The sequence below is a fragment of the Bubalus kerabau genome, chromosome 5 (genome assembly GCF_029407905.1).
Source record: "Bubalus kerabau isolate K-KA32 ecotype Philippines breed swamp buffalo chromosome 5, PCC_UOA_SB_1v2, whole genome shotgun sequence".
Classification (NCBI taxonomy): domain Eukaryota; kingdom Metazoa; phylum Chordata; class Mammalia; order Artiodactyla; family Bovidae; genus Bubalus; species Bubalus kerabau.
Window position 1 is genome coordinate 25,036,644 of NC_073628.1, and position 26,889 is coordinate 25,063,532.

The window sequence follows — 26,889 nt, forward strand, 5'->3', positions numbered from 1 at the left end:
AGAGGCAGGTCCAGTGGTCTGGCATTCCCATCTCTTTCAGAATTTTCCAGTTTATTGTGATCCACAGAGTCAAAGGCTTTGGCATAGTCAATAAAGCAGAAATAGATGTTTTTCTGGAACTCTCTTGCTTTTTCAATGATCCAGTGGGTGTTGGCAATTTGATCTCTGGTTCCTCTGCCTTTTCTAAAACCAGCTTGAGCATCTGGAACTTCGCAGTTCACGTATTGCTGAAGCCTGGCTTGGAGAATTTTGAGCATTACTTTACTAGCATGTGAGATAAGTGCAATTGTGCAGTAGTTTGGGCATTCTTTGGCATTGCCTTTCTTTGGGATTGGAATGAAAACTGACCTTTTCCAGTCCTATGGCCACTGCTGAGTTTTCCAAATTTGCTGGCATATTGAGTGCAGCACTTTCACAGCGTCATCTTTTGGGATTTGAAATAGCTCAACTGGAATTCCATCACCTCTACTAGCTTTGTTCATAGTGCTGCTTCCTAAGGCCCGCTTGACTTTGCATTTCAGGATGTCTTTCTCTAGGTTGGTGATCACATCAGAAGTGAAAAAAGCAAAAATTCCATTTCATGATAATGGTAACACAGTTCCATGAGATAGTAGGTAAGACAATTCTGTGAGTCCAGGTTGGGCTACTCTCAGATATTTCCAGCCCAAACACCACACTTGTGAGAGGAGATACTGTGTGAAAATTGAGTCATTGTTCTCTATGTAACCGTTTTCTTCTGTGCTCACAGATCACCTTAGAGAGGAATGGCTCCTAGAAATGGCTCTTTTGTGACCAAATTCATTCTGTTGGGATTAACAAACCAATCGGATCCCCAGCTCCCTCTATTCTTCCTGTTCCTAGGAATGTACATGGTCACTGTGCTGGGAAATTTGGGATTGATAATCCTAATTGCACTGAATTCACACCTACACACCCCCATGTGCTTTTTCCTATTTAATTTGTCTTTCATAGACCTCTGTTATTCTTCTGTATTTATACCCAAAATGCTGATTAACTTTTTTTTTTTTTATCAAAGAAGAATATTATTTCTTATATGGGGTGCATGACACAGCTCTACTTCTTTGTTTTTTTTGTCACCTCTGAGTGCTATGTGCTGACATCAATGGCCTATGACCACTATGTGGCCATCTGTAAGTCACTTTTGCATAATGTTGTTATGTCCCCTAAAGTGTGTTCCAGCCTTATGCTTGGTTCCTACTTGATGGCATTTTCTGGTGCCATGGCTTACACTGGATGCATGCCGAGACTGACCTTCTATGATTGCAAACACCATCTACCATTATTTCTGTGACATCCTCTGTGCTCAGGATCTCCTGTACAAGTACCTATGTCAGTGAGCTGGAAGTGTTCATTATGGGAGGCATCAATATCATTGTGCCGAGTCTCACCATCTTTGTCTATTATGGTCTCATCCTCACCAACATCTTCTACATTGGCTCCACAGAGGGCAGGTCCAAAGCCTTCAGCACCTGCAGTTCACACGTCTTTGCTGTTTCTCGCTTCTTTGGATCAGGGGCATTTATGTATCTCAAACCACCTTCTGCTGTGTCTGTGGATGAAGGGAAAATCTCTTCTGTCTTTTATACCAATAAGATTCCCATGATGAACCCATTAATCGATAGCCTGAGGAACAAATATGTTAAAACTTACTCTGAGAAAAACCCTAAGTAGGAGACAGTTTCGATTAGAACTGTCTGTGTGCATGAATTATAGGACAGTGAGATGTTGAGTGTTTAATTTTAGTGACAACCTTCTTGCCATATTTTTTATTATCTTTTTATATCTAGTATCTTAGAGAAATTTGAGCCAGGACATGGAAGCAACCTAGATGTCCATCAGCCCATCAATGGATAAGAAAGCTCTGGTACATATACACAATGGAGTATTACTCAGCCATTAAAAAAAATGCATTTGAATCAGTTCTAATGAGGTGGATGAAACTGGAGCTGATTATACAGAGTGAAGTAAGCCAGAAAGAAAAACACCAATACAGTATACTAATGTATATATATGGAATTTAGAAAGATGGTAACACTAACCCTGTATGTGAGACAGCAAAAGAGACACAGATGTATAGAACAGTCTTTTGGACTCTGTGGGAGAGGGAGAGGGTGGGATGATTTGGGAGAATGGCATTGAAACATGTATAATATCATATATGAAACAAATCGCCAATCCAGGTTAGATGCATGATACTGGATGTTTGGGGCTGGTGCACTGGGATGACCCAGAGGGATGGTACTGGGAGGGAGGAGGGAGGGGGGTTCAGGATGGGGAACATGTGCATACCTGTGGTGGGTTCATGTTGATGTATGGCAAAACCAATACAATACTGTAAAGTAATTAACCTCCAGTTAAAATAAATAAATTTATATTTAGAAAAAAAGAAATTTGAGTCATGTTTGAATAATTTATTTCCATTTTTATATATTTCTCTCACTGTTTTCAAAATACATATCATCTCTTTTTCTTGAATAGTAATAATACTAAATAATGAATATATTATCTCTTTTCATTATCATTTTGAATTTATTTTTACACTGGGAAAAGATGAATATTCTCCAAATAAGGAATTGCATAACACTAGGTTGAAAACATATCACTAGGGTTGTTTTTATTTATCAACTTACAATAAGAATGATAAATAAGATACTCTTTCTACTCTTATCTTCCATATTTCACATGGCAATAATATATCCTCTTTAAATACCTTCTTTAGATTGTTGATTCTAAGAGTCTCAAAGATATCCATTTCCCATCTCTAAACATTTAGTGTTAAGCTTCTTTTGGGAAAGAGTTTATTTTTCACCTTTGTAAGTCCAATTGACACATAGCCAATCATCAAAATTAATGTTTTGCATGGGTGGGAAAGTGAAGCCAAGACTGGATAATGATTTACTTAAAGTCACACAACTTTATTTATTTTTTTTAGGTGGGTTTTTTAATTTTATTATTATTATATATATATATATTTTTACTTTGCAATATTGTATTGGTTTTGCCATACATCAACATGCATCCGCCACGGGTATAGAAAAAAAAATTGTAAACTAACTTGTTATCATTCTGACTTCAAGTGTATTATTCTTCAGTATACTCTACATATTCTTGATTATGGTATTGTATTTCAGTCAGCATGAAATATAAGAAAGCATTCCTGATGTAAAGTTGACTCTCCGCTGTCTCAGAATGACATATGAATCTTTCTCAAACTCGGTATTACTTTCTTTTCTTTTTAGCAAAACAGTTTGATTGTCTTTTGCTGTTGTTGTCAGAAAGCCTTTTAAGCTCATATATTATAGAGATGATTTGCTCAAAAAGGGAAATTACTATTTTTGCAAAATTAAAAACATGAATTTGGAATGCTTGCAAGTGTTTGTACTTCAGAGAGCAGGACATGAGCAGTAAGGATGCTCAGAAGCATGTAATTATGTCAGGACTCAAGGAGGCATATGGTCAATAAATAAGATGTCCCAGTGTGGGATGTGGTCATGAGATTTAGAGACTCAGGCTTCTCTTGTGGCTGAGTTGGTAAAGAATCTGCCTGCAATGCAGGAGATCTGGGTTGATCCCTGGGTTGGGAAGATACCCTGGAGTAGGGAACCCACTCCACAGTTCTGGCCTGGAGAATTCCATGCATTGTATAGTCCCTGGGGTCACAAAGAATCAGACATGACTGAGTAACTTTCACTTTCACTCTGAAACTGTTTCCTGTTTTGCATATTTCACTATTCATAAATCTTTGATAAAACTATTTGCATAATGAGCACACTTGGTTAGTGTTTTGGAGAATGAAAGTGGAAGAGCTGTGATTTCATTTGGGGAAGTGAATAGAGAGAAGGCATCAGTTACAGGAGATAAATTGTGAGGAGTAATTGCATTAAGAAAGGAAGAAGTAATTTACCCAAAAAACTGTTGGATAATGAAAACCTTTACCTACAGACTCACTCCTTGTTCAAGAACCTAGATACTATTGAGATCTTAGAATTTCTCTATATCAGATGAAAGCTTAAGTTATTTATGATTTAAAATGTTAAACCAACAGGACTAGATGACCTTTGAACAAGTAGGTTATTTCTGGTTTTGTTGGCTTCTGTGTGCTACATTCATGTGGAATTTTAGGTACAGAAATATCAAATTACAGCTGGGAGAATAATGACAATGTGGAAGAAATATTTGGAGAATAAAGCAAGTTACAACAAGAATGTTAGATTATTTTTTGAAAGCAAAGATGTGCTACTTTAAAAATCTTCAATATGCTGTTATCAGTGATGCTGTAATCATTTCCTAAGATATTGTTAATAATATTCATCACTTCTTTTAAGTAGAGGGGGAATCAAGCCAGAATATCTTAAATGCTCAGTTCAGTCACTCAGTAGTGTCTGACCCTTTGCAATCCCATGGGCTGCAGCACACCAAGCTTCCCTGCCCATCACCAACTCCGGGAGCTTGTTCCAAATCATGTGCATCTATTTGGTGATGCCATCCAACCTCACATCCTCTGTCGTCCCCTTCTGCTCCTGCCTTCAGTCTTTCCCAGCATCAGCGTCTTTTCTAATGACTAATTTCTTCTCATCAGGTGGCCAGTGTTGGCGCTTCAGCTTCAGCATCAGTCCTCCCAGTGAAAATTCAGGACTGAGTTCCTTTAGGATTGACCGGTTTGATATCCTTGTATTTCTTCCTTTCTTGAGTTATGTGATTGGCACCGACAGGTTTTGAGGAAAGTTACAGTTCTGCCAAAGGTGTTCAATCTTGGAGTCAAACTTGTAAGCCCTGGGTTTCTCCTATGCCCATCAACCAGGACAGAGCTCTTTCTAAATTAGTATGGAATTGGATTCTTTTCCAAAAGGTTGCATCATGAATATACATTTTCTTAAATAATTAGCTGGACTAGTGATTTTAAATATTATACAATATATTGGGAAGATTCTAAACAAGAGCTAGAGAGCTACGAAGATGTTTCAAAGAAGCCTACATTTTAAATTTCACATGGCATTATTTTAATTTTCATTCATCAGAAATTCAGTGTTTAGCAGTTTCCATCTCCATTTTAAGTTTTACCCAACTATAAACAAACAAACAAATTATATAATTGTGGTAGCTGCACAAGTCATTATTTTGTTTGTGGATGACCTCTTTTTGGGGGGCATTTTGAAGGCATATTTTTGAGTATCTGATGCTTTTCTATCAATAAGAGAACACTCTATTATCATAGAATGATATTCTTCTCCCTCCTTCAACTCAATATAAGTAGTGTGTTTAAAGATAGACCCAAGTAGGTTTATTTTTCACACAAAAACACAAATATTTCTAAAATGGGTTGAATCTCCCAAGACAATTGAGTGGTCTTTGAAAAGTAAACATTCTCTTACTTTCTTTTATATGTTTTTGAGAAAGTTAAAGTTTTGTACCATATATGAAACGAGTCACCAGTCCAGGTTCGATGCATGATACTGGATGCTTGGGGCTGGTGCACTGGGACGACCCAGAGGGATAGTACGGGAAGGGAGGTGGGAGGAGGGTTCAGGATGGGGAACACATGTATACCTGTGGCGGATTCAGGTTGATATATGGCAAAACCAATACAATATTGTAAAGTTAAAAAATAAAATTAAAAGAACAACAACAACAAAAAATAAAGTGTGCCAGATACTTCGATCAATCAGAATGGTACTTTCATGGCTTCTCATCAAAGTTAACTCTGACTCAATTTCTTCTTTAATTTTAACCAAGCCTTAATCATAGTTTTGAGAATTATGTTTTTGCTACACTGCTTCAATTTCCAAGTGGGTAATGGAGAAGCACTGAAAGTTCTTGAACTAGGGAGGGAGACAGCTGCGATTTCAGACTTTATTCTAGCAGCATTATTCATGACCAAATAAGAGTGAATATGTGGCAAAATGTGAACATAATCGTTAGGAGCCTCAATAGCTCAACATTACACTGGTTCAGTTTAATCATAAGCCAGAAGTTGTGTGGTGGCTGGGGACAGGTGGGTGCAGGTCACTGTGGTTGTAGATGTTGTGGTTTAGCACAAGAGAAGTTTTGAATGTATTCTGAAAGCTCTTAGATAGAAATACGATGAGTTTCAGAAGTATTCATTGAATTCTTTCTGTGTACTTGGTATTGTTTTTAGTTTCAGGATCCAAATAGTTAACAAGATAGAATAAATGTGTATCTTTATAGAATATACAGTTTATAGAAAAGCACAAAATAAAGAGGAAAAGTCTAATGAGTATTATGAAAGAGAATCTACTGAAATTTATGAGAAAATTAGTAATAACAGCTGATGTTTATTGACTCTCATATGCCAATACTGGTCCAACCATTTTACTTAGTTTTTTTTTTTTTCTCATTTGATTAACACAACATCTTAATGAAAGAGAAGCTATTTTTACATTCCTTGTTTTACATAGGAGAACCAAGAGATTCAATAACTTGTGCAAAGTGTTATAGTGTGTAAAAGTGGAAGAAGGAAGGTAGGATTCACAGCACTCTAACTCTATAACCTATACACTTTTCTATGATGAGAAGAATTGAGAACTTCAGTTACTGAAATGTTACAGAAAATTAGGCAGCAGGAGAGTCTGGTAGAAATTTCAGGAATATGTTAGAAGTATAAACTATAGAAGGGATATACTATATTGCATATTATTTCACAGACATCTCAGAAAGGTAACAACTGTAATGAGTTGCTGCAACATTTGATGTATTCAGATAAAGAAATAAACCTGAAAGTAGGTCTTTTCTGGAAATATGTCCATTTACTAAATGTGAATAAAGATGGAATTTGACAATGTAGTAGCTTTCCCCTCAGAGGTGTAGATAATGAGGAGATGGGAATTCACTTTTATCTACCTGAGGGATGCATAGTCCCCAGAGTAAAGCAAAAATGACTAAGAATGAGTCCTTAAGGAGCTAAAGACAGATCAAGAACCAGGATCCATAATTTTCTTATTTCATATTGTACCTATAATCTACACCCTAGGGAGGAGACCAAGCACGCTTCTAACCTGTTTTTCACCAAGTGCATTACATCATTACACTCACATTTAATCTGTGTCTAATCAAGTAGCAGGGATGATAATAAAAGGATTATCTTTCTTCTGTCACATGAGAACACTGAAAATATCAGAAATTATAGAAGCTCAGAATGCTTCCAGGGCATAGGTGAATTAATGTCTAGCTCCTCTTCCCTGAAATCAAATGGATCAAGCCTGGAGAATGTGAAATAACATTTTCAGAATCAACAAGGTAAAGACATAGGGTAAGGGAGACAGTCCTGCAGTTTTAAGATAAAGGTTGGGTGAGTTTCTGAATTTAATTTACAATACTTATTCCTTGTTTTGTGATCAAAGTCCAGGGACCTATATTATATGTCCATTCTTTCTCATTTTGTACAGCTGAGACTCAAGTAAAACTATTGGAAGCACCTATTGGAGAGGAATCAGAGAATATTAGAGGGGCTCAGAGACATATGAGTCAGGAAGTTTCCTCTCTAAATAGGTTGATCTCTAAATCTTCTTCCTTTATGATTTTTACTTTGTGACAAGGTTGGTAACAATTCTCCTAGACTCGGGTCCCCTCATCTTGGTTTAGAAACAGTGCTCTTGGTTCCTGCCACATAAGGTCTATCTGCATGAGAAGCCAGTGCTAGGTTGCTAGGGTCGCTGCCTCCAGTTGTACTGGTGAGGGAAGAGTTCAGGGGAATGAGGGAATGTTGAGAAGAGAGTAGAAGAGTTGCATCCATGTCCATCCTTCTTTTCCCTGGGTTTTTCCAGAAGGTATATTTGCATATGGCAGCTCTTGCCTTCCCTCTCTAGTATGATTGGGATATCTTTTGCTATATTTAGCTTATAAAAACTCTAATTAGGAGTCCACATCACTCTATATCTTGATTATGGAAAAGGCAGATTGTATGGGACCAGGTCAGGATAGTGTCAGGTGTTCACAGTGTGTATTCTGTTTTGTAGAATGGGACACTGGATGAACTGAGTTGTTCTCTAATGGAACCCTTTCTTGTATCCACAGATTCCTTTAGAGAAGAATGGCTCCTGGAAATAGGTCTTTTGTGACTCAGTTCATTTTGATGGGATTAACAGACCAACCAGATCTCCAGCTCCCCTTGTTCTTCCTGTTCCTAGGAATGTATACAGTCACTGTGATGGGGAATTTGGGTTTGATAATCTTAATTTTGCTAAATTCACACCTACACACCCCCATGTACTTTTTCCTCTTTAACTTGTCCTTCATAGACCTCTGTTATTCTTCTGTGTTTGCACCCAAAATGCTGATTAACTTCACATCAAAGAAGAATATTATTTCTTACATGGGGTGCATGGCTCAGCTCTACTTCTTCTGTTTTTTTGTCATTTCTGAATGCTATGTGCTGACATCAATGGCTTATGACCGCTATGTGGCCATCTGTAACCCACTCTTGTATAATATTGTTATGTCCCCTAAAGTGTGTTCCAGCCTTATGCTTGGTTCCTATTTGATGGCATTTTCTGGTGCCATGGCTCACACTGGATGCATGCTGAGACTGACCTTCTGTGATGCAAACACCATCAACCATTATTTCTGTGACATCCTCCCTCTGCTCCAGCTCTCCTGCACGAGTACCTTCATCAATCAGCTTGTAGTTTTCTTCGTGGCAGGCATCAATATAATTGTGCCCAGTATTGCCATCTTTGTCTCTTATGGTCTCATTTTCTCCAACATCTTTCATATCAGCTCCATGGAAGGCAGGTCCAAAGCCCTAAGCACCTGCAGTTCTCACATAATTGCTGTTTCTCTGTTCTTTGGGTCAATGTCATTTATGTATCTCAAACCATCTTCTGCTGGGTCTATGGATGATAGAAGAATCTCTTCTGTCTTTTACACCAATGTGGTTGCTATGATGAACCCCTTAATCTACAGCTTTAGAAATAAAGATGTGAAAACAGCTCTGAGAAAAACTGTAAGTGGAATTCAGTTTTGATTAGAAACAGTGTCTTTTTGTGCAGATATTCAAAGTATAGGAAGATTCTCTTTTCAATTATAATAATTTTATTAGTATCTTCTTATGTTATTTCATTTTTATCATATTCCAGAAATTTGAGACTTAACTTATTTATACTTATCATACAGGAGCACTTCTCTCCTTATTCATCATTTGCATAATTTCCTTTTCTCACACATTCCAATTCATTAGTACTATTAAAAAGAAATTTACTATCTTATTTGCTATTTATAACTGTGGTGTTAGAGAAGACTCTTGAGAGTCCCTTGGACTGCAAGGAGATCCAACCAGTCCATCCTAAAGGAGATCAGTCCTGAGTTTTCATTGGAAGGACTGATGTTGAAGCTGAAATTCCAATACTTTGGCCACCTGATGCAAAGAGCTGACTCATTCAAAAAGACTCTGATGTTGGGAAAGATGGAAAGCGGGAGAAGAAGGGGATGATAGAGGATGAGGTGGTTGGCTGGCATCACAGACTTAATGGACATGAGTTTGAGTAAACTCCGGGACTTGGTGATGGACAAGGAAGCCTGGCATGCTGCAGTCCCTGGAGTCGCAAAGAGTCGGACATGACTGAGTGACTAAACTGAACTGAACTTACTATTTATGGGCTTCCCAGTTGGCTCATTGGTAAAGAATACGCCTGAGATTGCAGGAGATGCATTTTCAATCCCTGGGTCAGGAAGATCCTCTGGAGGAGGAAACAGCAACCCACTCCTACATTCTTGCTTTGGACATCCCATGGACAAAGGACCCTGGAGGGCTACTGTCTATGAGGTCACAAACACATATGACGTAGTGAATGAGCTTGCACACGTTACTATTTATTATAATACATTTTATTTGTTTTTTATATTGTTTTCTAGAAAGCATTTTTCTCCATAAGTTTGAACTTCCGTTTCCCTCTGACAGTATAAGATTGGCCATTAAGTGGTCAAATCAGGGAACATTAATGTGACGTAATGTCACTGGGGATGTCTTATCTGCCAATTGCCATTGGAAGCATGAATCTCAGAATTTTTCTTCTTTCTATCTTTCCAGGCTTCATTTAGCAAGACTCAGTTCAGTTCAGGTCAGTCACTCAGTCTTGTCTGATGCTTTGGGACCCCAGACTATAACACCTTTAATTCCTAAAGTGGAAGATCTCAGGAGACTGTTAAGTATAACACACTTTGCATCTTTAAACATTGCATTATACTTCCTTTGACAAAGTTTTTTTTTTTTTTACCTGCACACAACGGTTTGTCAAAATTGATTTATTATATGGACAGTGCGATAAAGCTCAGAGTAGTCAATGATTTATTTACATTCATATATGTTTTTAATGAAAAAGTCTAGAATAAATTTAGGTTTCTGATTTCAAGTTTCTAATCTCCTTAGTATCATTTGCTTCTATTTTATTTCATTAATTTTGTTTAAGTAAACATGGCACAGAAAAAACTATCTAGCTTGTAAGCTGACTGTGCTTTGTTTCACGGTGGTACATGAATTTCTCTCAGGGTGAGTATTGCTCTTTTATTTTATTGTTTTTTTTTAAGAAGAGTTTGTCAGGGCATTTTTTGTTGTAGTTATTTATTGGAAAGATAATACCTTTTGGGCCAGTATACTGGGGAGATGATTGGTCAAGTAAGAACATTCCTTCTTTTACAAAATTTAAAAAAACAAAATAGATTTGGAATGCTTGCAAGTGTTTGCAATGCAGAGAACAGGGCATGGGAGAGAAAGGAGCCCAGAAACCTCTCCTGAGTCTGGACATCAACAAACACAATAAATAAGACGTCCCCTGTGGAGCGTGGTTGTGGGGCTTGGGTCCTGCATTTTAATTTGGAAGTTTATTCTGTTCCATTTGGTGAAATAAATATATCCAGTCCATAAGGTTTTTTCTAAACTTATAGTGCACAGTGGCCATACAGTAGTAGAATTAGGTGAACAAAGGTGAATAAGCTATGATCAGAACTGGGGAAAAACAGGTAGAAATAAGACAATTTTTCATGACATAAAATGGTGAGTAGTAATTAAAGCTCAAATTAGAAGGAATCTAGAAAATATGATAGAAAACTAAACTTATACTTATGAGTCTCCTCCTTTTTCTGGACAGCCCTAGAAATATTATAGAGATCATGGGATTTATCTGGATAGGATAAAAACAGAAACTTTTTATATTAAAAAAAAGCTAAACTCACAAATCTCTGTTCCTTTGGTGTAAAGTTGGCACAATAAAATCACTCCTGCTTTTGTTGGCTTCTATATGCTATTTCCTTATGAATTTTAAGGTATAAAACCATAAATCAATTGGCAGTTAGAACTATAATAATTTGAAAGAAATATTTGGTGGATAACTCAAGTTGTAATAATGTGTTTTCTGGAATAGGTTATTGTATTTTTTTTGAGAAAATATGGAAAATGGTTAGTCTAAAATTCATAAACCTTAATTGTGATAATTTCAACACTTTTAAAGGTAATTTTAATAATACTTTTGATTTTACATGTTTTCTAATCTTCTTTCAAGAGTTAGATATTGTGAATTTAGCAACACTGGTATGTTTGCTTGTTTGCATTTTTAGATGTTCAGCATTGACTTACTTTTTTCTTTTTCTCCTTGCTGTATTCTTGACTTATGGTTTTAAATGACCACTCATACCACAGCCCCTGATCTCAATACAAACATATATAATTTTCACATGCCAAGGTCTATAGGTATACAAAATAGTTGATCTAGTTAGATATTTTTTCTCATTTACATATTATCCCTTTTATAAGCTTGTCTTCCTTATTGATAAAGAAGTGTATCTAAAGAAGTAAATAATAATTACACTATTTGGGAACTGTTACACGCACTGCAGAAGTGGATCAAATCTGTTCTGAATTTTACCATTATTTGAGGTGCCATAAATGTGTTACAGCTGCCCACAAGTCTTCCATTTGAGAAACCTCAAAATAGAAGTTAAATTTGTTTCATTTTTAGAAAAAGTAAATGCTCTTTCATATTAGATGTCATTCTGTCAGAATATTGCAGAAAAAATGACTGAGCAACTAAAGAACACAAGTGTTATAGTTTGTGATGGTGGAATAAGGAAAGCAAGATTCACAACAGTCTAGCTCAATAGCTCCTACTATTTTCTATGATAAGAAACTGATAACTTCAGTTACTGAAATTTTACAGAAATTGACCCAACAGGAGAGACAGGTAGAAATTTCAGGTGTTTATTAAAGATATAAAACTTAGAAGGGACATCTGTGCTGTATGCTTAGTTGTGTCCAACTCTTGCAACCTTATAGACTGTAGCCCACCAGGCTCCTCTGCCCATGGCATTCTCCAGGCAAGAATACTGAAGTGAGTTGCCATTCCCTTCTCCAGTGTCTTCTGCATTGCAGGCAGACTCTTTACCAACTGAGCTATAAGGGAAGTCCCCATAGAAGGGACATGGAGTATTGGCAATTATTTCAGAGATATCCTACAGAGAGAACTGAAATGAGTTATTTCAACATTTGAAAAAAATTAGATAAAGAAATAAGGAAACTTGAAAGTAGGACCCTTGGAGAAAACACATTCACTTAAGAAATGGTCAAAACAGGGAATGAAGCAATGGAGTAGCTTTCCCTTCGGATGTGAAGATAATGAGGGAGACGGGATTTTACTTTGATCCACCTGAGGGATGTTCAGTCCATAGAGTAAAGTGAAAATGGTTAAAAGAGTGAGTCCCTAAGGAGCTAAAGACAGTTAATGAACCATGTATATACATTCCTTCTTTTTTTTTTTTTTAATATACTATCTGCTCCCTGGGGAATTGTTGGACCAAACCTCTAGTCTATTTTTAACCATGTGCATTACATCATTACACTCATATTAAATCTTCTGTGTTTAATCAAGTTGTGAGTGTGATAACAAAATGCTTTATTTTCCTCTACCTCTTAAGGGGACTGAAAATAACCAGAAATTATGGTAGTTCATAAAGTTTTTGAGGGTATACGTCAACACTGTCTCATTTTAGAGTCAAAGGAATCAAGCCTCAAGAACCTGACATTACATTTCCAGTACCAACAAGGTAAGGACTAATGATAAGGGAGCCAGCCCCAAGGTTTTCTGCCCTAAGGAGGGTGGGTTTCTGAATTCATCTTACATGCCAAATTCCATTTACAATACTTATTCCTTGTTCTGAGATGAAAATCCAGGGTCCATTGTTTCTCCTTCTGTGTAGTTCTGGGAGTCAAGTGAAACTAGTGAATGAATCTATTGGAGAGGGGTCAGAGAACGTTCAGAGACACTAAGGGGGCTCAAAGGACATATCAGTCAGGAAGTTTCTTTTAAATAGGTGCAACTCTCACTCTTCTACCTTTATGGCTTTTTACTCTGTGACAAGTGGAGTAACTTAACTCGTAGATTCTGGCCCCTTCATTTTGGATTAGAAAGCATGTTTTTTATTTGGATCATGTCACAGCTAATCTGTGTTAGAAGCCAGTGCCAGGTTGCTAGGATCACTGCCTCCAGTTATAGTGGTGAGGGAAGAGTTCAAATGAGGAAATGTAGAGATGACAATAGGACAGTTGTATCCTAATCCATCTCTCTTCCCCTTGGATTTTCCAGCAGGAATGCTTGCATATGACAGGACTGGCTTTCCCTCTGTAGACTGTTTGTGATGTATTTTTCTATATTTAGCTTATAACAGCTCTAAGAAAGGGCAGGTTCACATCACTCTGTATCGTGATAATGGTAAAGTCAGATTCTATGTGACAAGGCTGGTATAGTCTCAGACATTCCCAGTGGGTATAGTCTTGTGCTGGGCTTCCCTGGGGCTCAGTGGTAAAGAACACTCCTGCTAATGCAGGAGATATGGTTCTATCCCTGGGTTGGGAAGAACCTCTGGTAAATGAAATGGCAATCCGCTCCAGTATTCTTGCCTGGGAAATTCCATAGACAGAGGAACCTTGTGGGCTACAGTCCATGGGGTCCTAAAAGAGTTGGACACAACTTAGTGACTAAACAAGAAAAACAACTGAGCTCTTTTATAGATGAGACACTGTGGAAGAGCTGGGTTGTTCTCTAATGGAACCCTTTTCTCTTCTATCCATAGATTCCCTTAGAGAAGAATGACTCCTGGAAATAACTCTTTCGTGACTGAATTCATTCTGTTGGGATTAACAGACCAACCTGATCTTCAACTCCCTCTGTTCTTCCTGTTTCTAGGAATATATATGGTCACTGTGCTAGGAAATTTGGGATTGATAATCCTAATTGCACTGAATTCACATCTGCATACTCCCATGTACTTTTCCTCTTTAACTTGTCCTTCATAGACCTCTGTTATTCTTCTGTGTTTACACCCAAAATGCTGATTAACTTCACATCAAAGAAGAATATTATTTCTTACATGGGGTGCATGGCTCACCTCTACTTCTTCTGTTTTTTTGTCATTTCTGAAATCTATGTGCTGACATCAATGGCCTATGACCGCCATGTGGCCATCTGTAACCCACTTTTGTATAATGTTGCCATGTCCCCTAAAGTGTGTTCCAGCCTTGTACTTGCTTCCTACTTGATGGCATTTTCTGGTGCCATGGCTCACACTGGATGCATGCTAAGACTGACCTTCTGTGATGCAAACTCCATCAACCATTATTTCTGTGACATCCTCCCTCTGCTCGAGCTCTCCTGCACAAGTACCTATGTCAATGAGCTTGTAGTTTTCATTGTGGTGGGCATCAACATCATTGTGCCCAGTTTCACAATCTTTGTCTCTTATGGTCTCATCCTCACCAACATCCTCCATATCAAGTCCACAGAGGGCAGGTCCAAAGCCCTCAGCACCTGCAGTTCCCACATCATTGCTATTTCTCTGTTCTTTGGATCAAGTGTATTTATGTATCTCAAACCATCTGCTGCTGGGTCTATGGATGAGGAAAAAATCTCTTCTGTCTTTTACACCAATGTGGTTTCTGTGATGAACCCTTTAATCTATAGTTTGAGAAACAAAGATGTGAAAACTGCTCTTAGAAAAACCCTGAGTAGGAAATAATTTTGAATACATAGAGTATCTGTCTGTGCAGTTGGGCACAGGAAAGTTCCTGTGTTTAATCATAGTAACTTTATTGGCAATCTTCTTATTTCTTTTTCACCATGTGGAAGGGTATCTGAATAATCTCACAATTTATTTCCACTTTTTTAGAATCGGTCTCTCTTTTCTTACCACTAACACAATTTCCTTTCTTCACTTTCTCCCATTTATTAATACTCTTCAGAAAATTTTATTAAATATGTTTCTTTTTTAATCAGCTTGAACTTTTTTTCCTTGTTGAAATAGAAGACTGGTCTACTGATGATCAAATTGGGGAACAATAGGTTGACGTGGTGTTTTTATGGTTGTCTTATCTGACATCTGCCATTGGAAGCATGAATCAGACAATGTTTTCTCTTCTCTTCCTTCCAGTCTTCCTTGAGCAAGAATATATTTCATTTAATTCTTGAGAATATAAGGTTACATAAAGATTGTTCACTATAAATAATTGTGCTTTTGTTAATAATGCACATTTTGCTTTCTTGACAAAGATTTTTCTTACTTTTCACAGCTAGTCCTGCACATAATAGATTATAAACATATACTGCCTGGATGGGAAAGTATAGCTCAGAGTAGTTATTGCTTTATTTACAGTTGCATATCTTTTAATGTGGTGTTGAAGAAGACTCTTGAGAGTCCCTTGGACTGCAAGGAGATCCAACCAGTCCATTCTGAAGGAGATCAGCCCTGGGATTTCTTTGGAAGGAATGATGCTAAAGCTGAAACTCCAGTACTTTGGCCACCTCATGCGAAGAGTTGACTCATTGGAAAAGACTCTGATGCTGGGAGGGATTGGGGGCAGGAGGAGAAGGGGACGGCAGAGGATGAGATGGCTGGATGGCATCACTGACTCGATGGACGTGAGTCTGGGTGAACTCCGGGAGTTGGTGATGGACAGGGAGGCCTGGAGTGCTGAGATTCATGGGGTCGCAAAGTGTCAGACACAACTGAGCGACTGATCTGATCTGATCTTTTAATGAAAACTTCTAGACTAAATTCAGTATTATGATTTAAAGTCTGCTATTCTCAGTATACTTGCTTCTACTTTATCTCATTATTTTTGTTTCAATAAATATGGAAAAGAAGAACATATTCTAATTTAAAATTTGACTGTGCTTTGTGCCTGGGTGGTACATGAATTTTCTCAGAATGGGTATTTATTTTTAGTTTTATTTTTAGTTTATGAAAATAAGTATTTTGTTTTTGTTGTTGTTGGGAAATCGGAGGCCCTATGGACCTGAACACTAGGGAGATGACTGGCTTAAGTAAGGATATTATTTCTTCCAAAAAATTAAAGGGGAAAAAAAAAAAAAAAAAAAGGAACGTTTGCAGGTATTTGCACTTCAAGGGAAAGGGCTTGGGAGATTAAAGAGTCCAGAATCCTGGCATGAGGCCAAGGTTCAACAAGCCACATCGTCAATAAATAGGAGGTTTTTGTGGTGATTTCTCATGAGGCTTAGGAACTGCCTTTAAATATATTTTATTTTAACCTATTCTATCTAGAACATTAAATATTTAGTCCATAAAGGTTTCATAAACTTATGATACAGAGTGACTATACGATAGTAGTGTTGTTTGAAATGAAGGTAGAAGAGTGGTTACACGTGAGGAGAAAATTAGAGAACATTTTTTTTTCTGAAGATAAAATAACTGTTAGTGATTAAAACAAATTAGGGATAAGGAATCTAGGAAATACATTTTTGAAAATAAAAGCCTATTTTTTATGATTCTCCTCTTTTTTTCTGGAAGACCTAGAACTATGAAGATCACAGGATTTCTATGGGTAGGATGAAAACTTATTTGATAATTAAATGAACCAACCTCCAACACTGTGTTTAACCTGGGCAAGACTAAATCACTTCTCCTTTTGTGGGCTACTTCCTCTTGGATTTTAAGGTATAAAATCTTCAAATTGCTGTTAGAGAATAATAGTTTGAAAAATACATTTGGTGACTAACTCAAGTTATGACTTTTCTCAAACAGGACATTGGATTACTTTCCTTTTGAGAAAATATGGAGAAACAGATACTCTAAAATGCTTAAATGACTCTTATGCAGAGTCACTCAGTTGTGTCCTACTCTTTGTGACCCCATGGACTGTAGCCCACTAGACTCCTTTGCCCATGGAATTTTCCAGGCAAGGCTACTGGAGTGGGTTGCCATAGGTTTGCTGTACATAGCCTTTATTATATTGAGATACACCCTCTAGGCCTTGTTTCTGTAGTGTGGTAGTTATCACTTTCGCCTCACATGCCAAAGGTCCCTGGTTCAAAACGAGGCATAAACAGACTTTCAGAAGCCTAAGGGTCTCTGTTAGTCACTGATTACTATGGGCTTCCCTGGTGGCACAGTGGTAAGGAATCTGTCTGCAATGCAGAAGACCTAATTCTGACCCTTGGGTTGGAAAGATCCCCTGAAGAAGGAAATGGCAGCCCACTCCAGTATTCTTGCCAGGAGAATCCCATGGACCAAGAAGCCTGGCGGGCTATGGTTCATATAGTGTCACAAAGAGTTGGACATGCCTGAAGAGACCTAGCACACATGCACATACACCCTCTATGCTCACTTTCTAGAGAGTTATTATCATAAATTGGTGCTGAATTTTGTCAAAAGTTTATTGTACATCTATTTAGATGATCATATTGTTTTTGTTCTTCAGTTTGATGTGGTGTATGACACTGATTGACTTGCAACTATCGAAAAATCCTTGCATTTCTGGGGTTAATCCCACTTGATCATGGTGTATGATCTTCTTAAAGTATTGTTGGATTCAGATTGCTAGGATTTTGTTGAGGATTTTTGCATCTGTTTTTCATCAATGTTATTGGTCTATAATTTTCTTTTTTGTGCTATCTTTGTCTGGCTTTGGTATCAGGTCCTGGTGGCCTCATAGAATGAGTTTGAAAGTTTTCCTTCCTCTGCAATTCTTGGGAACAGTTTCAGGAGGATATATATTAACTCTTCTCTAAATTGATAGAATTTACCTGTGAAATCATCAGGTCCTGGGCTTTTGTTTATTGGGAGTTTTTAAATCACAACTTCAATTTCAGTGCTTGTGATTTGTCTGATCATATATCTATTTTTTCCTGGCTCAGTATTTGGAGACTGTGCCTTTCTAAGTATTTGTCCATTTCTTCAGGTTGTCCATTTTGTTGGCATACAGTTGCTCATAGTAGTCTCTTTTGGTCCTTTGTATTTCTGTGGAGTTTTTTGTAACATTTTTTTTGTTTTTAATTTTATTAATTTGAGTCCTCTCCCTTTTTTCTAGATAAGTTTGGCTAAAGGTTTATCCATTTTGTTTATCTTTTCAAAGAACAATCTTTTCCTTTCATTGAACTTTGCAATTGTTTTCTTTGTCTACTGCATTTATTTCTTCTCTGATCTTTATGATTTCTTTACTTCTACTCACTTTAGGTTAAGTACTACTTCACACCTACCAGAATGGCTATCATCAAAAAATCCACTAAGAATAAATTTTGGAGAGGGTGTTGAGAGAAGGGAACCCTCCTACACTGCTGGTGGGAATGTAAATTTATACAGCCACTATGGAGAACAGTATAGTGGTTCTTTAAAAGACTAAAAATAGAGGTACCTTATGACTCTGCAATCCCATCCCAGAGCATATATCTGGAGAAAAACATGATTCAAAAGGATAAACAAGCACCCCAATGTTCATTGTAGAACTATAGCCAGCACAGTAGCCAAGATATGGAAGCAATCTAAATATCCATTGACAGAGGAATGGATGAGGAAGTTGTGGTGCCTATGTACAGTGGAATATTACTCAGCCATTAAAAAGAATTAAACCAGAAACACAGAAGGACCTAGAGTTTGTCATACTGAGTGAAGTATGTCAGACAGAGAAGGGGAGATATCCCCTTATATTTGGATTCTATTTGACATCCCTTATATTTGGATTCTGAAAAGTAATAATACAAATAAACTTACAAAACATAAAGAGACTCACAGTCACAACTTATGGTTGCCAGGGGGAAGGATGAGAAGAAGAAATTGTTAGGGAGTTTGTAATGGACATATACACACTGCTATATTTATTTGTATATTTATTTATTTTATTTTAGTTGGAGGCTAATTACTTTACCATATTGTAGTGGTTTTTGCCATACATTGACATGAATCAGCCAAGGTGCACATGCGTTCTCCATCTTGAACCGCCCTTTCACCTCCCTCTCCATCCCATCCCTCAGAGTCATCCCAGTACACCAGCCCTGAGCACCCTGTCTCATGCATCAAACTTGGACTGACAATCTATTTCACATATGGTAATATACATGTTTCAATGCTATTCTCTCAAATCATCCCACCCTCGCCTTCTCCCTCAGAGTCCAAAAGTCTGATCTTTATGTCTGTGTCTCTTTTGCTGTCTCATATATACAGTCAAAAATGGATAACCAACAAGGTTGTATGGTATACCACAGGGAACTCTACTTAATGTATGTGACAGCTTGGATGGGAGAGGAGTTTGGGGATGGATACATGTATGTATGTGGCCGAGTCCTTTCACTGTCAACTGAAACTATCATACTATTGTTAATGAGCTATACCCCAATAGAAAATAAAAAAGTTTAAAATTTAAAAAAGAACTGCTTTCCTTACCTATTAACATTCCTCCAAAGAACTCAAAGTCTCAGAGCGAGATAAGAGGAGGTAATAGTATATTGCAAAATAATTACCGATTTGTTCTCCCATAGGATTATAAAGTTTTCTGCAATTAAAAATATTAGACATATATTTCGAGGATCTTAATCTGATTTTTAAAGTTTTTCATAATAGCCATCATTTGGGAAATTCCTTAAAGCATCTTTTTGCTTTTAATTATTTCAAATCTTATCCAAGACTTAAAATTCCTGCCAATGGGAGCTGATTATTCAGATCATCTTGAAAACATTTTAAAGTGTTTCCTAAACATTACCAAATGATAAAATCCCCATTCTCTGACAAAGACCTACTCAGAGACAAAGAGCGTTCTTCCTTAATAACAGGGAGAGTTATCAGAGATTGATTTTTCACACTGTGATAGTTTTGATTCAGAAGAGTATTATTACTTTCAGGATGAAATTTGTAAGAAGGCTTTCTTTTCTCCTTTAGGAAAAAGACCTTTAGACCCAATGTTCTTTTTTCTCATCTATCATCTATTATGTTGTAGACTGTATGGGGAAATTATGAACTAATAAATCTCAGAGGCAAGAATTTTTTCCTGTAAGTGGTTCATTGATAGGATAGCTGGTACCATAAGTAGAGTGAACCACAGATTGCTCAATGTCTTCAAATAATGCATGAAATTTTACACTGTGGGACTTGTTAAGACACATTTCTGCATCCTACTTTTCATTCTTTCATTTCTATGAAATTTCTGGTTAAGGAAGTTTTTGAGGAAATGAAAGGACACTCAAATATGGCCACTTGGTTCTGAAGAGGACATGAAAACTGAGTACTGACCACATGAATCATGGATTGGCAGCTCCTCTTTCTGCTTCATTAACTTTACTTAGGGACTTTACTTTTCATTATCTTTAATTAGGCCTTAGGAAGCATAAATATCAACAAAGTTAGTGGAGGTGATGGAATTCCAGTTGAGCTATTTCAAATCCTAAAAGATGATGCTGTGAAAGAGCTGCACTCAATATGCCAGCAAATTTGGAAAACTCAGCAGTGGCCGCAGGACTGGAAAACGTCAGGTTTCATTCCAATCCCAAAGAAAGGCAATGCCAAAGAATGTTCAAACTACTGCACAATTACACTTATTTCACATGCTAGCAAAGTAATTCTCAAAGTTCTCCAAGCCAGGTTTCAACAGTACATGAACTGTGAACTTCCAGATGTTCATCTGGATTTAGAAAAGGCAGAGGAACCAGAGATCAAATTGCCAACATCAATGGATCATTGAAAAAGCAAGAGAGTTCCAGAAAAACATCTGCTTCTGCCTTATTGACAATGCCAAAGCCTTTGATTGTGTGGATCAAAACAAACTGTGGAAAATTCTGAAAGAGATGGAAATATCAGATCGCCTGACCTGCCTCTTGAGAAACCTGTATGGAGGTCAGGAAGCAACAGTTAGAACTGCACATGGAACAACAGACTGGTTTGAAATAGGAAAAGGAGTACGTCAAAGCTCTATATTGTCACCCTGCCCATTTAACTTATATGCAAAGTACATCATGCAAAATGCCAGGCTGGATGAAGCACAAGCTGGAATCAAGATTGCCAGGAAAAATATCAATAACTTCAGATATACAGATGATACCACCCTGCTGGCAGAATGAAAAGAATAATGAAAGAACCTCTTGATGAAAATAAAAGAGGGGAGTGAAAAAATTGGTTTAAAACTCAACATTCAACAAACTAAGATCATGGCATCCAGTCCCATTACTTCATGGCAAATAGATGGGGAAACAATGGAAACAGTGAGAGACTTTATTTTCTTGGGCTCCAAAATCACTGAAGATAGTGACTGCAGCCATGAAATTAAAAGACACTTCCTCCTTGGAAGAAAAGCTATGACTAACCTAGATAGCATATTCAAAAGCAGAGACATTAGTTTGCCAACAAAGGTCCATCTAGTCAAATCTATGTTTTTTCCAGTAATCATGTATGGATATGAGAGTTGGACTATAAAGAAAGCTGAGCACTGAATAATTTATGTTTTTGAATTATGGTGTTGGAGAAGACTCTTGAGAGTCCCTCGGACTGAAAGAAGATCAAACCAGTTAATTCTAAAAGAAAGCAGTCCTGAATATTCACTGAAGGACTGATGCTGAGGCTAAAATTCCAATACTTTGGCCACCTTATATGAAGAACTGACTCATCGGAAAAGACCCTGATGTTGGGAAAGAGTGAAGGCAGAAGGAGAAGGGGACAGCAGAGGATGAGAAGATTGGATGGCATCCCTGACTCCATGGACATGAGTTTGAGCACACTCCGGGAGTTCGTGACAGACAGGGAAGCCTGGTGTGCTGCAGGCCACGTAGTCACAAAGAGTCGGGCATGGCTGAGATCCGAAATGAACTGAAGGGTCTCAGAAACACAGTCAGCTTTTAGTACATCATAACTTCCACTTGAATCTTTATTGTGTATAATCAGACTTTCTTTGAGATGGAGAGCCAGGACTGATTCAAGGATTTCCCTGAAGAGAGCCTAGTGTCTCTTATTTAATATCAATATCATAAGCATTTATGAAATTTCCTGTGGTATTTCTAATCTCTGTTCATATAATTAATATAAAATTATTAATTTTTCTTTACATTGAATTATTTTCCAAAATGCTATATCATACCTTCTCTTACCTAAATTATACTAGTAGATTTAAATATTATACAGTATATTAGAATGATTCTAAGCAAGAGATAGGGAGCTATGAAAAAGTTTCAAAAAACACAATAGTTTCAAATGGCATAACCTTAAGTTTGATTCATTAGAAATTCAGGGCCTGTTGGTCTTTTCCATCTCTCTTTATTAGGAGTTGTTATGTAAAAAATAAATAAATCACCTAACTTTGGTAGCACAAGTTACCATTTTGTGTGTGGAGAAACTTTTTTTTAGCACATTGAAGACTTTTTTTGACAGCTTGATGCTTTTCTACTAATCATAGAAGCCTCTTACATTGTAAAGTAATCTTCCCTTCATTCCACTAAATATAAGTAATGTGTGTATAAATATAATTATATATGTTTATTTTTCATGTACAAACACATATATATTTCTAAAATAAGTTGAACTTTCCAAGGCAATTGCATTGTCCCAGAAAAGTACACATTCTCCAATTTTCTTTTTTAGGTTTTTGAGAAGGTTAAAAGTTTGTACAATAGCTAACCTGCACAAAATGCTTCATAAATCAAACTGGTCCTTTCATGGTTTCTCATCAAAGATAACTCTGACTCAATTTATTATTTAGTTTTAAGCAAGATGTAATTTTGAGAAGCATATTTTTATTATATTGCTTGAATTTTCAACTGAGTAATGGAGACACACTGAAGTACTTGAACTAGGGTGGGATAGAGCAATGACCATATTTCAGTGTCTATTGCTAAATAAGAGTGAGTTTAACAATGTTTATGGCTAAATAAGAGTGAGTATGTTGGGAAATGCTAAAATAATCATTAGAAGCTGCTAAAAGTTCAATATTACAGTAGTTCAGCTTAAACATCAAAAGCCATAAGTTGTGTGGTGGTTGACAGACATGGGTTGAGGTCACTGTGGTTGTAGAGGCTGTGTTTGGTGTAAGAGAAATGTTGAATATATTCTGAATGCTCTTTGAGAAAAATAACATGATTTTCAGAAATATTTATTGAGTTCTGTCTATGTACTCTACACTGTTCTTAGATCCAGAAGCCAAACAGTAAACAAAATAGAAGAGATGTTTTTCTTTATAGAGCTTATGATTTATAGAAGAATACAGGTAATCAGGGGGGGAAAGCTCTGATGAGTGTTATGGTGGAGAGTCTAGTTTAATTTATGAGAACATAAATGACAGCTGACAATTTTTAACTACTTACCATATGAAAGGCACTTTCTCAACCAGTTTACTTAGGATTTTTTCATTTGATTAACACAGTATCCCAAAGAAAGAGATGCTATTTTACCACCCCTATTTTCCCACATTGAACAGAAAAATTAAGTAACTTGTCCATAGAATTATAGTTTGTAAGTAGGAAATTAATATTCACAATTCTCTAACTCCATAGCTCCTACTCTTTTCTATGACAAGAATAAATTGATAACCTCGGTTACTGAAATGTTACAGAAAATGGCTCAGCAGGAGAATCAAGTAGAAATTTCAAGTAAATTTTTAAAAAGTATAAATTAAAGAAGGAACATGTTGTTGCTTAGTCGCTAAGTCTGTAACTCTTTGCAACACCATGGACTCTCCCCACCAGCTCCTCTGTCCATGAGATTTCCAGGCAAAAAATACTGAAGTGGTTTGCCATTCCTTCTCCAGGGTATCATTCTGACCAAGGGATCAAATCTGTATCTCTTGCATTAGCAGGTGAATTCTTTACCATGAGCCACTGGGAAAGCCTCATAGAAGGAATATGCTATGCTATGCTAAGTCACTTCAGTCATGTCTTGACTCTGTGTGACCCCATAGACGGTAGCCTACCAGGCTCCCCTGCCCCTGGGATTCTCCAGGCAAGAACACTGGAGTGGGTTGCCATTTCCTTCTCCAATGCATGAAAGTGAAAAGTGAAAGTGAAGTCTCTCAGTCGTGTCCGACTCTTAGCGACCCCATGGACTGCAGCCTACCAGGCTCCTCCATCCATGGGATCTTCCAGGCAAGAGTACTGGAGTGGGGTGCCTTTGCCTTCTCGGTGAAGGAATATACCACATTGCAATTTTTTTTTAGAGATATTTAAGAGAGAGAAGAACTGAAATGAGCTACTGAAACTCTTGAAAAATTTCAGATAAAGAAATAAGGAAACCTAGAAATAGGAACCTTACAGAAAGTATATCCATTTGGGAAATGAAATGGAATAAAACAATGTAGTAGCTTTCCCTTCAGAGGTAGATGTAATGAGGAGATGGGAATTTACTTTGGATCTACATTGAGGGATGTATAATACCTAAAATGAAAAGGAGTGAAAGATTGAGTCCCTGAGGAACTAAAGACTGATCACAATCCAAGATATATAATTTCCTTATTCCCTTTTATACAAATCTATACCCTGGGGAAAAGAGTCAGCAAGCTTCTAGCCTGTTTTTAACCAAGTGTATTACATCAGGACTCTCACATTAAATTTTCTGTGTCTAATCAAGTAGCAAGTATGATAATAAAAGGCTTTATTTTCTCTGCTGCTTGAAAGGACTGAAATAATTATCAGAAGTTATAATAGTTCAGAAAGGCTTCTCAGACATATGTCTTGGCCAGCTTCTCTCAGAATCAAAGAACTCAAGGCTCAGGAACCTGAAATTGCATTTCCAATCCCAACTGGGTAAAAACCAAGGCTAAGGGAGCCAGCCCTGAGGTTTTCTGAACTAAGGAGGGTGAGTTTCTGAATTTAATTTATAAACTTATTCCCTGTTTAGATGAAAGTATAAGGACCGAATACATGCCCATTCTTTCTCATTTTGTGCAGATCTGAGACACAGGTGAAATTGGCAGAGAAATCTGTTAGAGGGTCATCACAGAATGCTTATAGACATGTGGTGGTTCTGTCTTGATCTATCCTTCTTGCCCTTTGTTTTTCCAGCAGTTATATTTGCATATAACAGCACTGGCCTTAACTCTGAAGTGTGTGATTTCCTTTGCTATGTTTAGCTTATACAAGTCTGCAAAACTCTGTGTCCTGATAAAGATACGGCAGATTCTGTGGGACCAGGTAGGACTAGTCTCTGCCATTCCCAGTGTTTACCCTCCCTCATAGATGAGACACTGTGGCAAGGGCTGAGTTGTTCTCTAATGGAACCCTTTCTCCTGTGTCCACAGATTCCCTTAGAGAAGAATGGCTCCTGGAAATGACTCTTTTGTGACTGAATTCATTCTGTTGGGATTAACAGACCAACCAGATCTCCATCTCCCCCTGTTCATCTTCTTTCTAGGAATGTACATGGTGACTGTGATGGGAAATTTGGGATTGCTAAATCTAATTGTTCTAAATTCACATCTACATTCCCCCATGTATTTTTTCCTCTTTAACTTGTCCTTCATAGACCTCTGTTATTCTTCTGTGTTTACACCCAAAATGCTGATTAACTTCACATCAAAGAAGAATATTATTTCTTACATGGGGTGCATGACCCAGCTCTACTTTTTCTGTTTTTTTTGTCATTTCTGAATGCTATGTGCTGACATCAATGGCCTATGACCGCTATGTGGCCATCTGTAACCCACTTTTGTATAATGTTGTTATGTCCCCTAAAGTGTGTTCCAACCTTATGCTTGGTTCCTACTTGATGGCATTTTCTGGTGCCATGGCTCACACTGGATGCATGCTGAGACTGACCTTCTGTGGTGCAAACACCATTAACCATTATTTCTGTGACATCCTCCCTCTGCTCCAGCTCTCCTGCACAAGTACCTACATCAATGAGCTGGTAGTTTTCATTGTGGGAGGCATCAACATCATTGTGCCCAGTCTCACCATATTTGTCTCTTATGGCTTCATCCTCTCTAGTATCCTCCACATCAAGTCCACAGAGGGCAGGTCCAAGGCCTTTAGCACCTGCAGTTCCCACATCATTGCTATTTCTCTTTTCTTTGGATCATGTGCATTTATGTATCTCAAACCATCTTCTGTTGGGTCTCTGGATGAGAGAAAAATTTCCTCTGTCTTTTATACCAATGTGGTTGCCATGATGAACCCCTTAATCTATAGCTTGAGAAATAAAGATGTGAAATTCGCTGTGAGAAAAATTCTGAGTTGTAGGTAGCTTTGATTAGAAATACTGTCTCTGTAGTTAATCACAAAGTAGGAAGGTTCTGGTTTTAATAATAACAATTTTATTGACAATCTTCTTATCTTATTTCTTTCTCACCATGTTGAAAGAAATTTGAATCTCCTGTTAATTTGTTTCCACTTCTTGTAGAGTAGATCTTCTATCTTTCCTTACTATTTGCATAATTTCCTTTCCTCACGGTCTCTTACTGTGACTTTTATGAAATTTTTTTTTAATCTCTTGGTGTTTTTCTTTAGCATTTGAACTTTTTTCCCCTCTGGAAATAGGAGGCTGGTTTACAGATGATGAAATCAGGGAATATGAGGGTGGCATAGTGTCACTGAAAGTGAAAGTTAAAGTCACTCAGTCATGTCCAACTCTTTGTGACACCATGGACTATACAGTCCATGGAATTCTCCAGGC

General features: G+C 37.3%; 1 protein-coding gene and 3 pseudogenes across 1 annotated transcript; all 4 read left to right on the forward strand.

Moving 5' to 3' along the window:
* The first annotated feature begins 764 nt into the window (after nucleotides 1-764).
* On the forward strand, nucleotides 765-1,750 carry LOC129654185 (olfactory receptor 8B8-like; annotated as a pseudogene).
* A 5,391-nt stretch (nucleotides 1,751-7,141) lies between these two features.
* Nucleotides 7,142-9,001, forward strand: LOC129652557 (olfactory receptor 8B3-like). Its single transcript, XM_055581284.1, has 2 exons — nucleotides 7,142-7,275; nucleotides 8,053-9,001. The coding sequence occupies exon 2, from the start codon at nucleotides 8,069-8,071 to the stop codon at nucleotides 8,999-9,001; it is 933 nt and encodes a 310-aa protein (XP_055437259.1). The 5' UTR covers nucleotides 7,142-7,275; nucleotides 8,053-8,068.
* On the forward strand, nucleotides 7,162-26,460 carry LOC129652558 (olfactory receptor 8B3-like; annotated as a pseudogene).
* Nucleotides 13,553-15,036, forward strand: LOC129652559 (olfactory receptor 8B3-like; annotated as a pseudogene).
* Nucleotides 26,461-26,889: the final 429 nt, after the last annotated feature.

Coding starts and splice junctions, on each gene's coding strand:
- LOC129652557 (XM_055581284.1), top strand. CDS start 8,069: ATGGCTCCTGGAAATAGGTCTTTTGTGACTCAGTTCATTTTGATGGGA.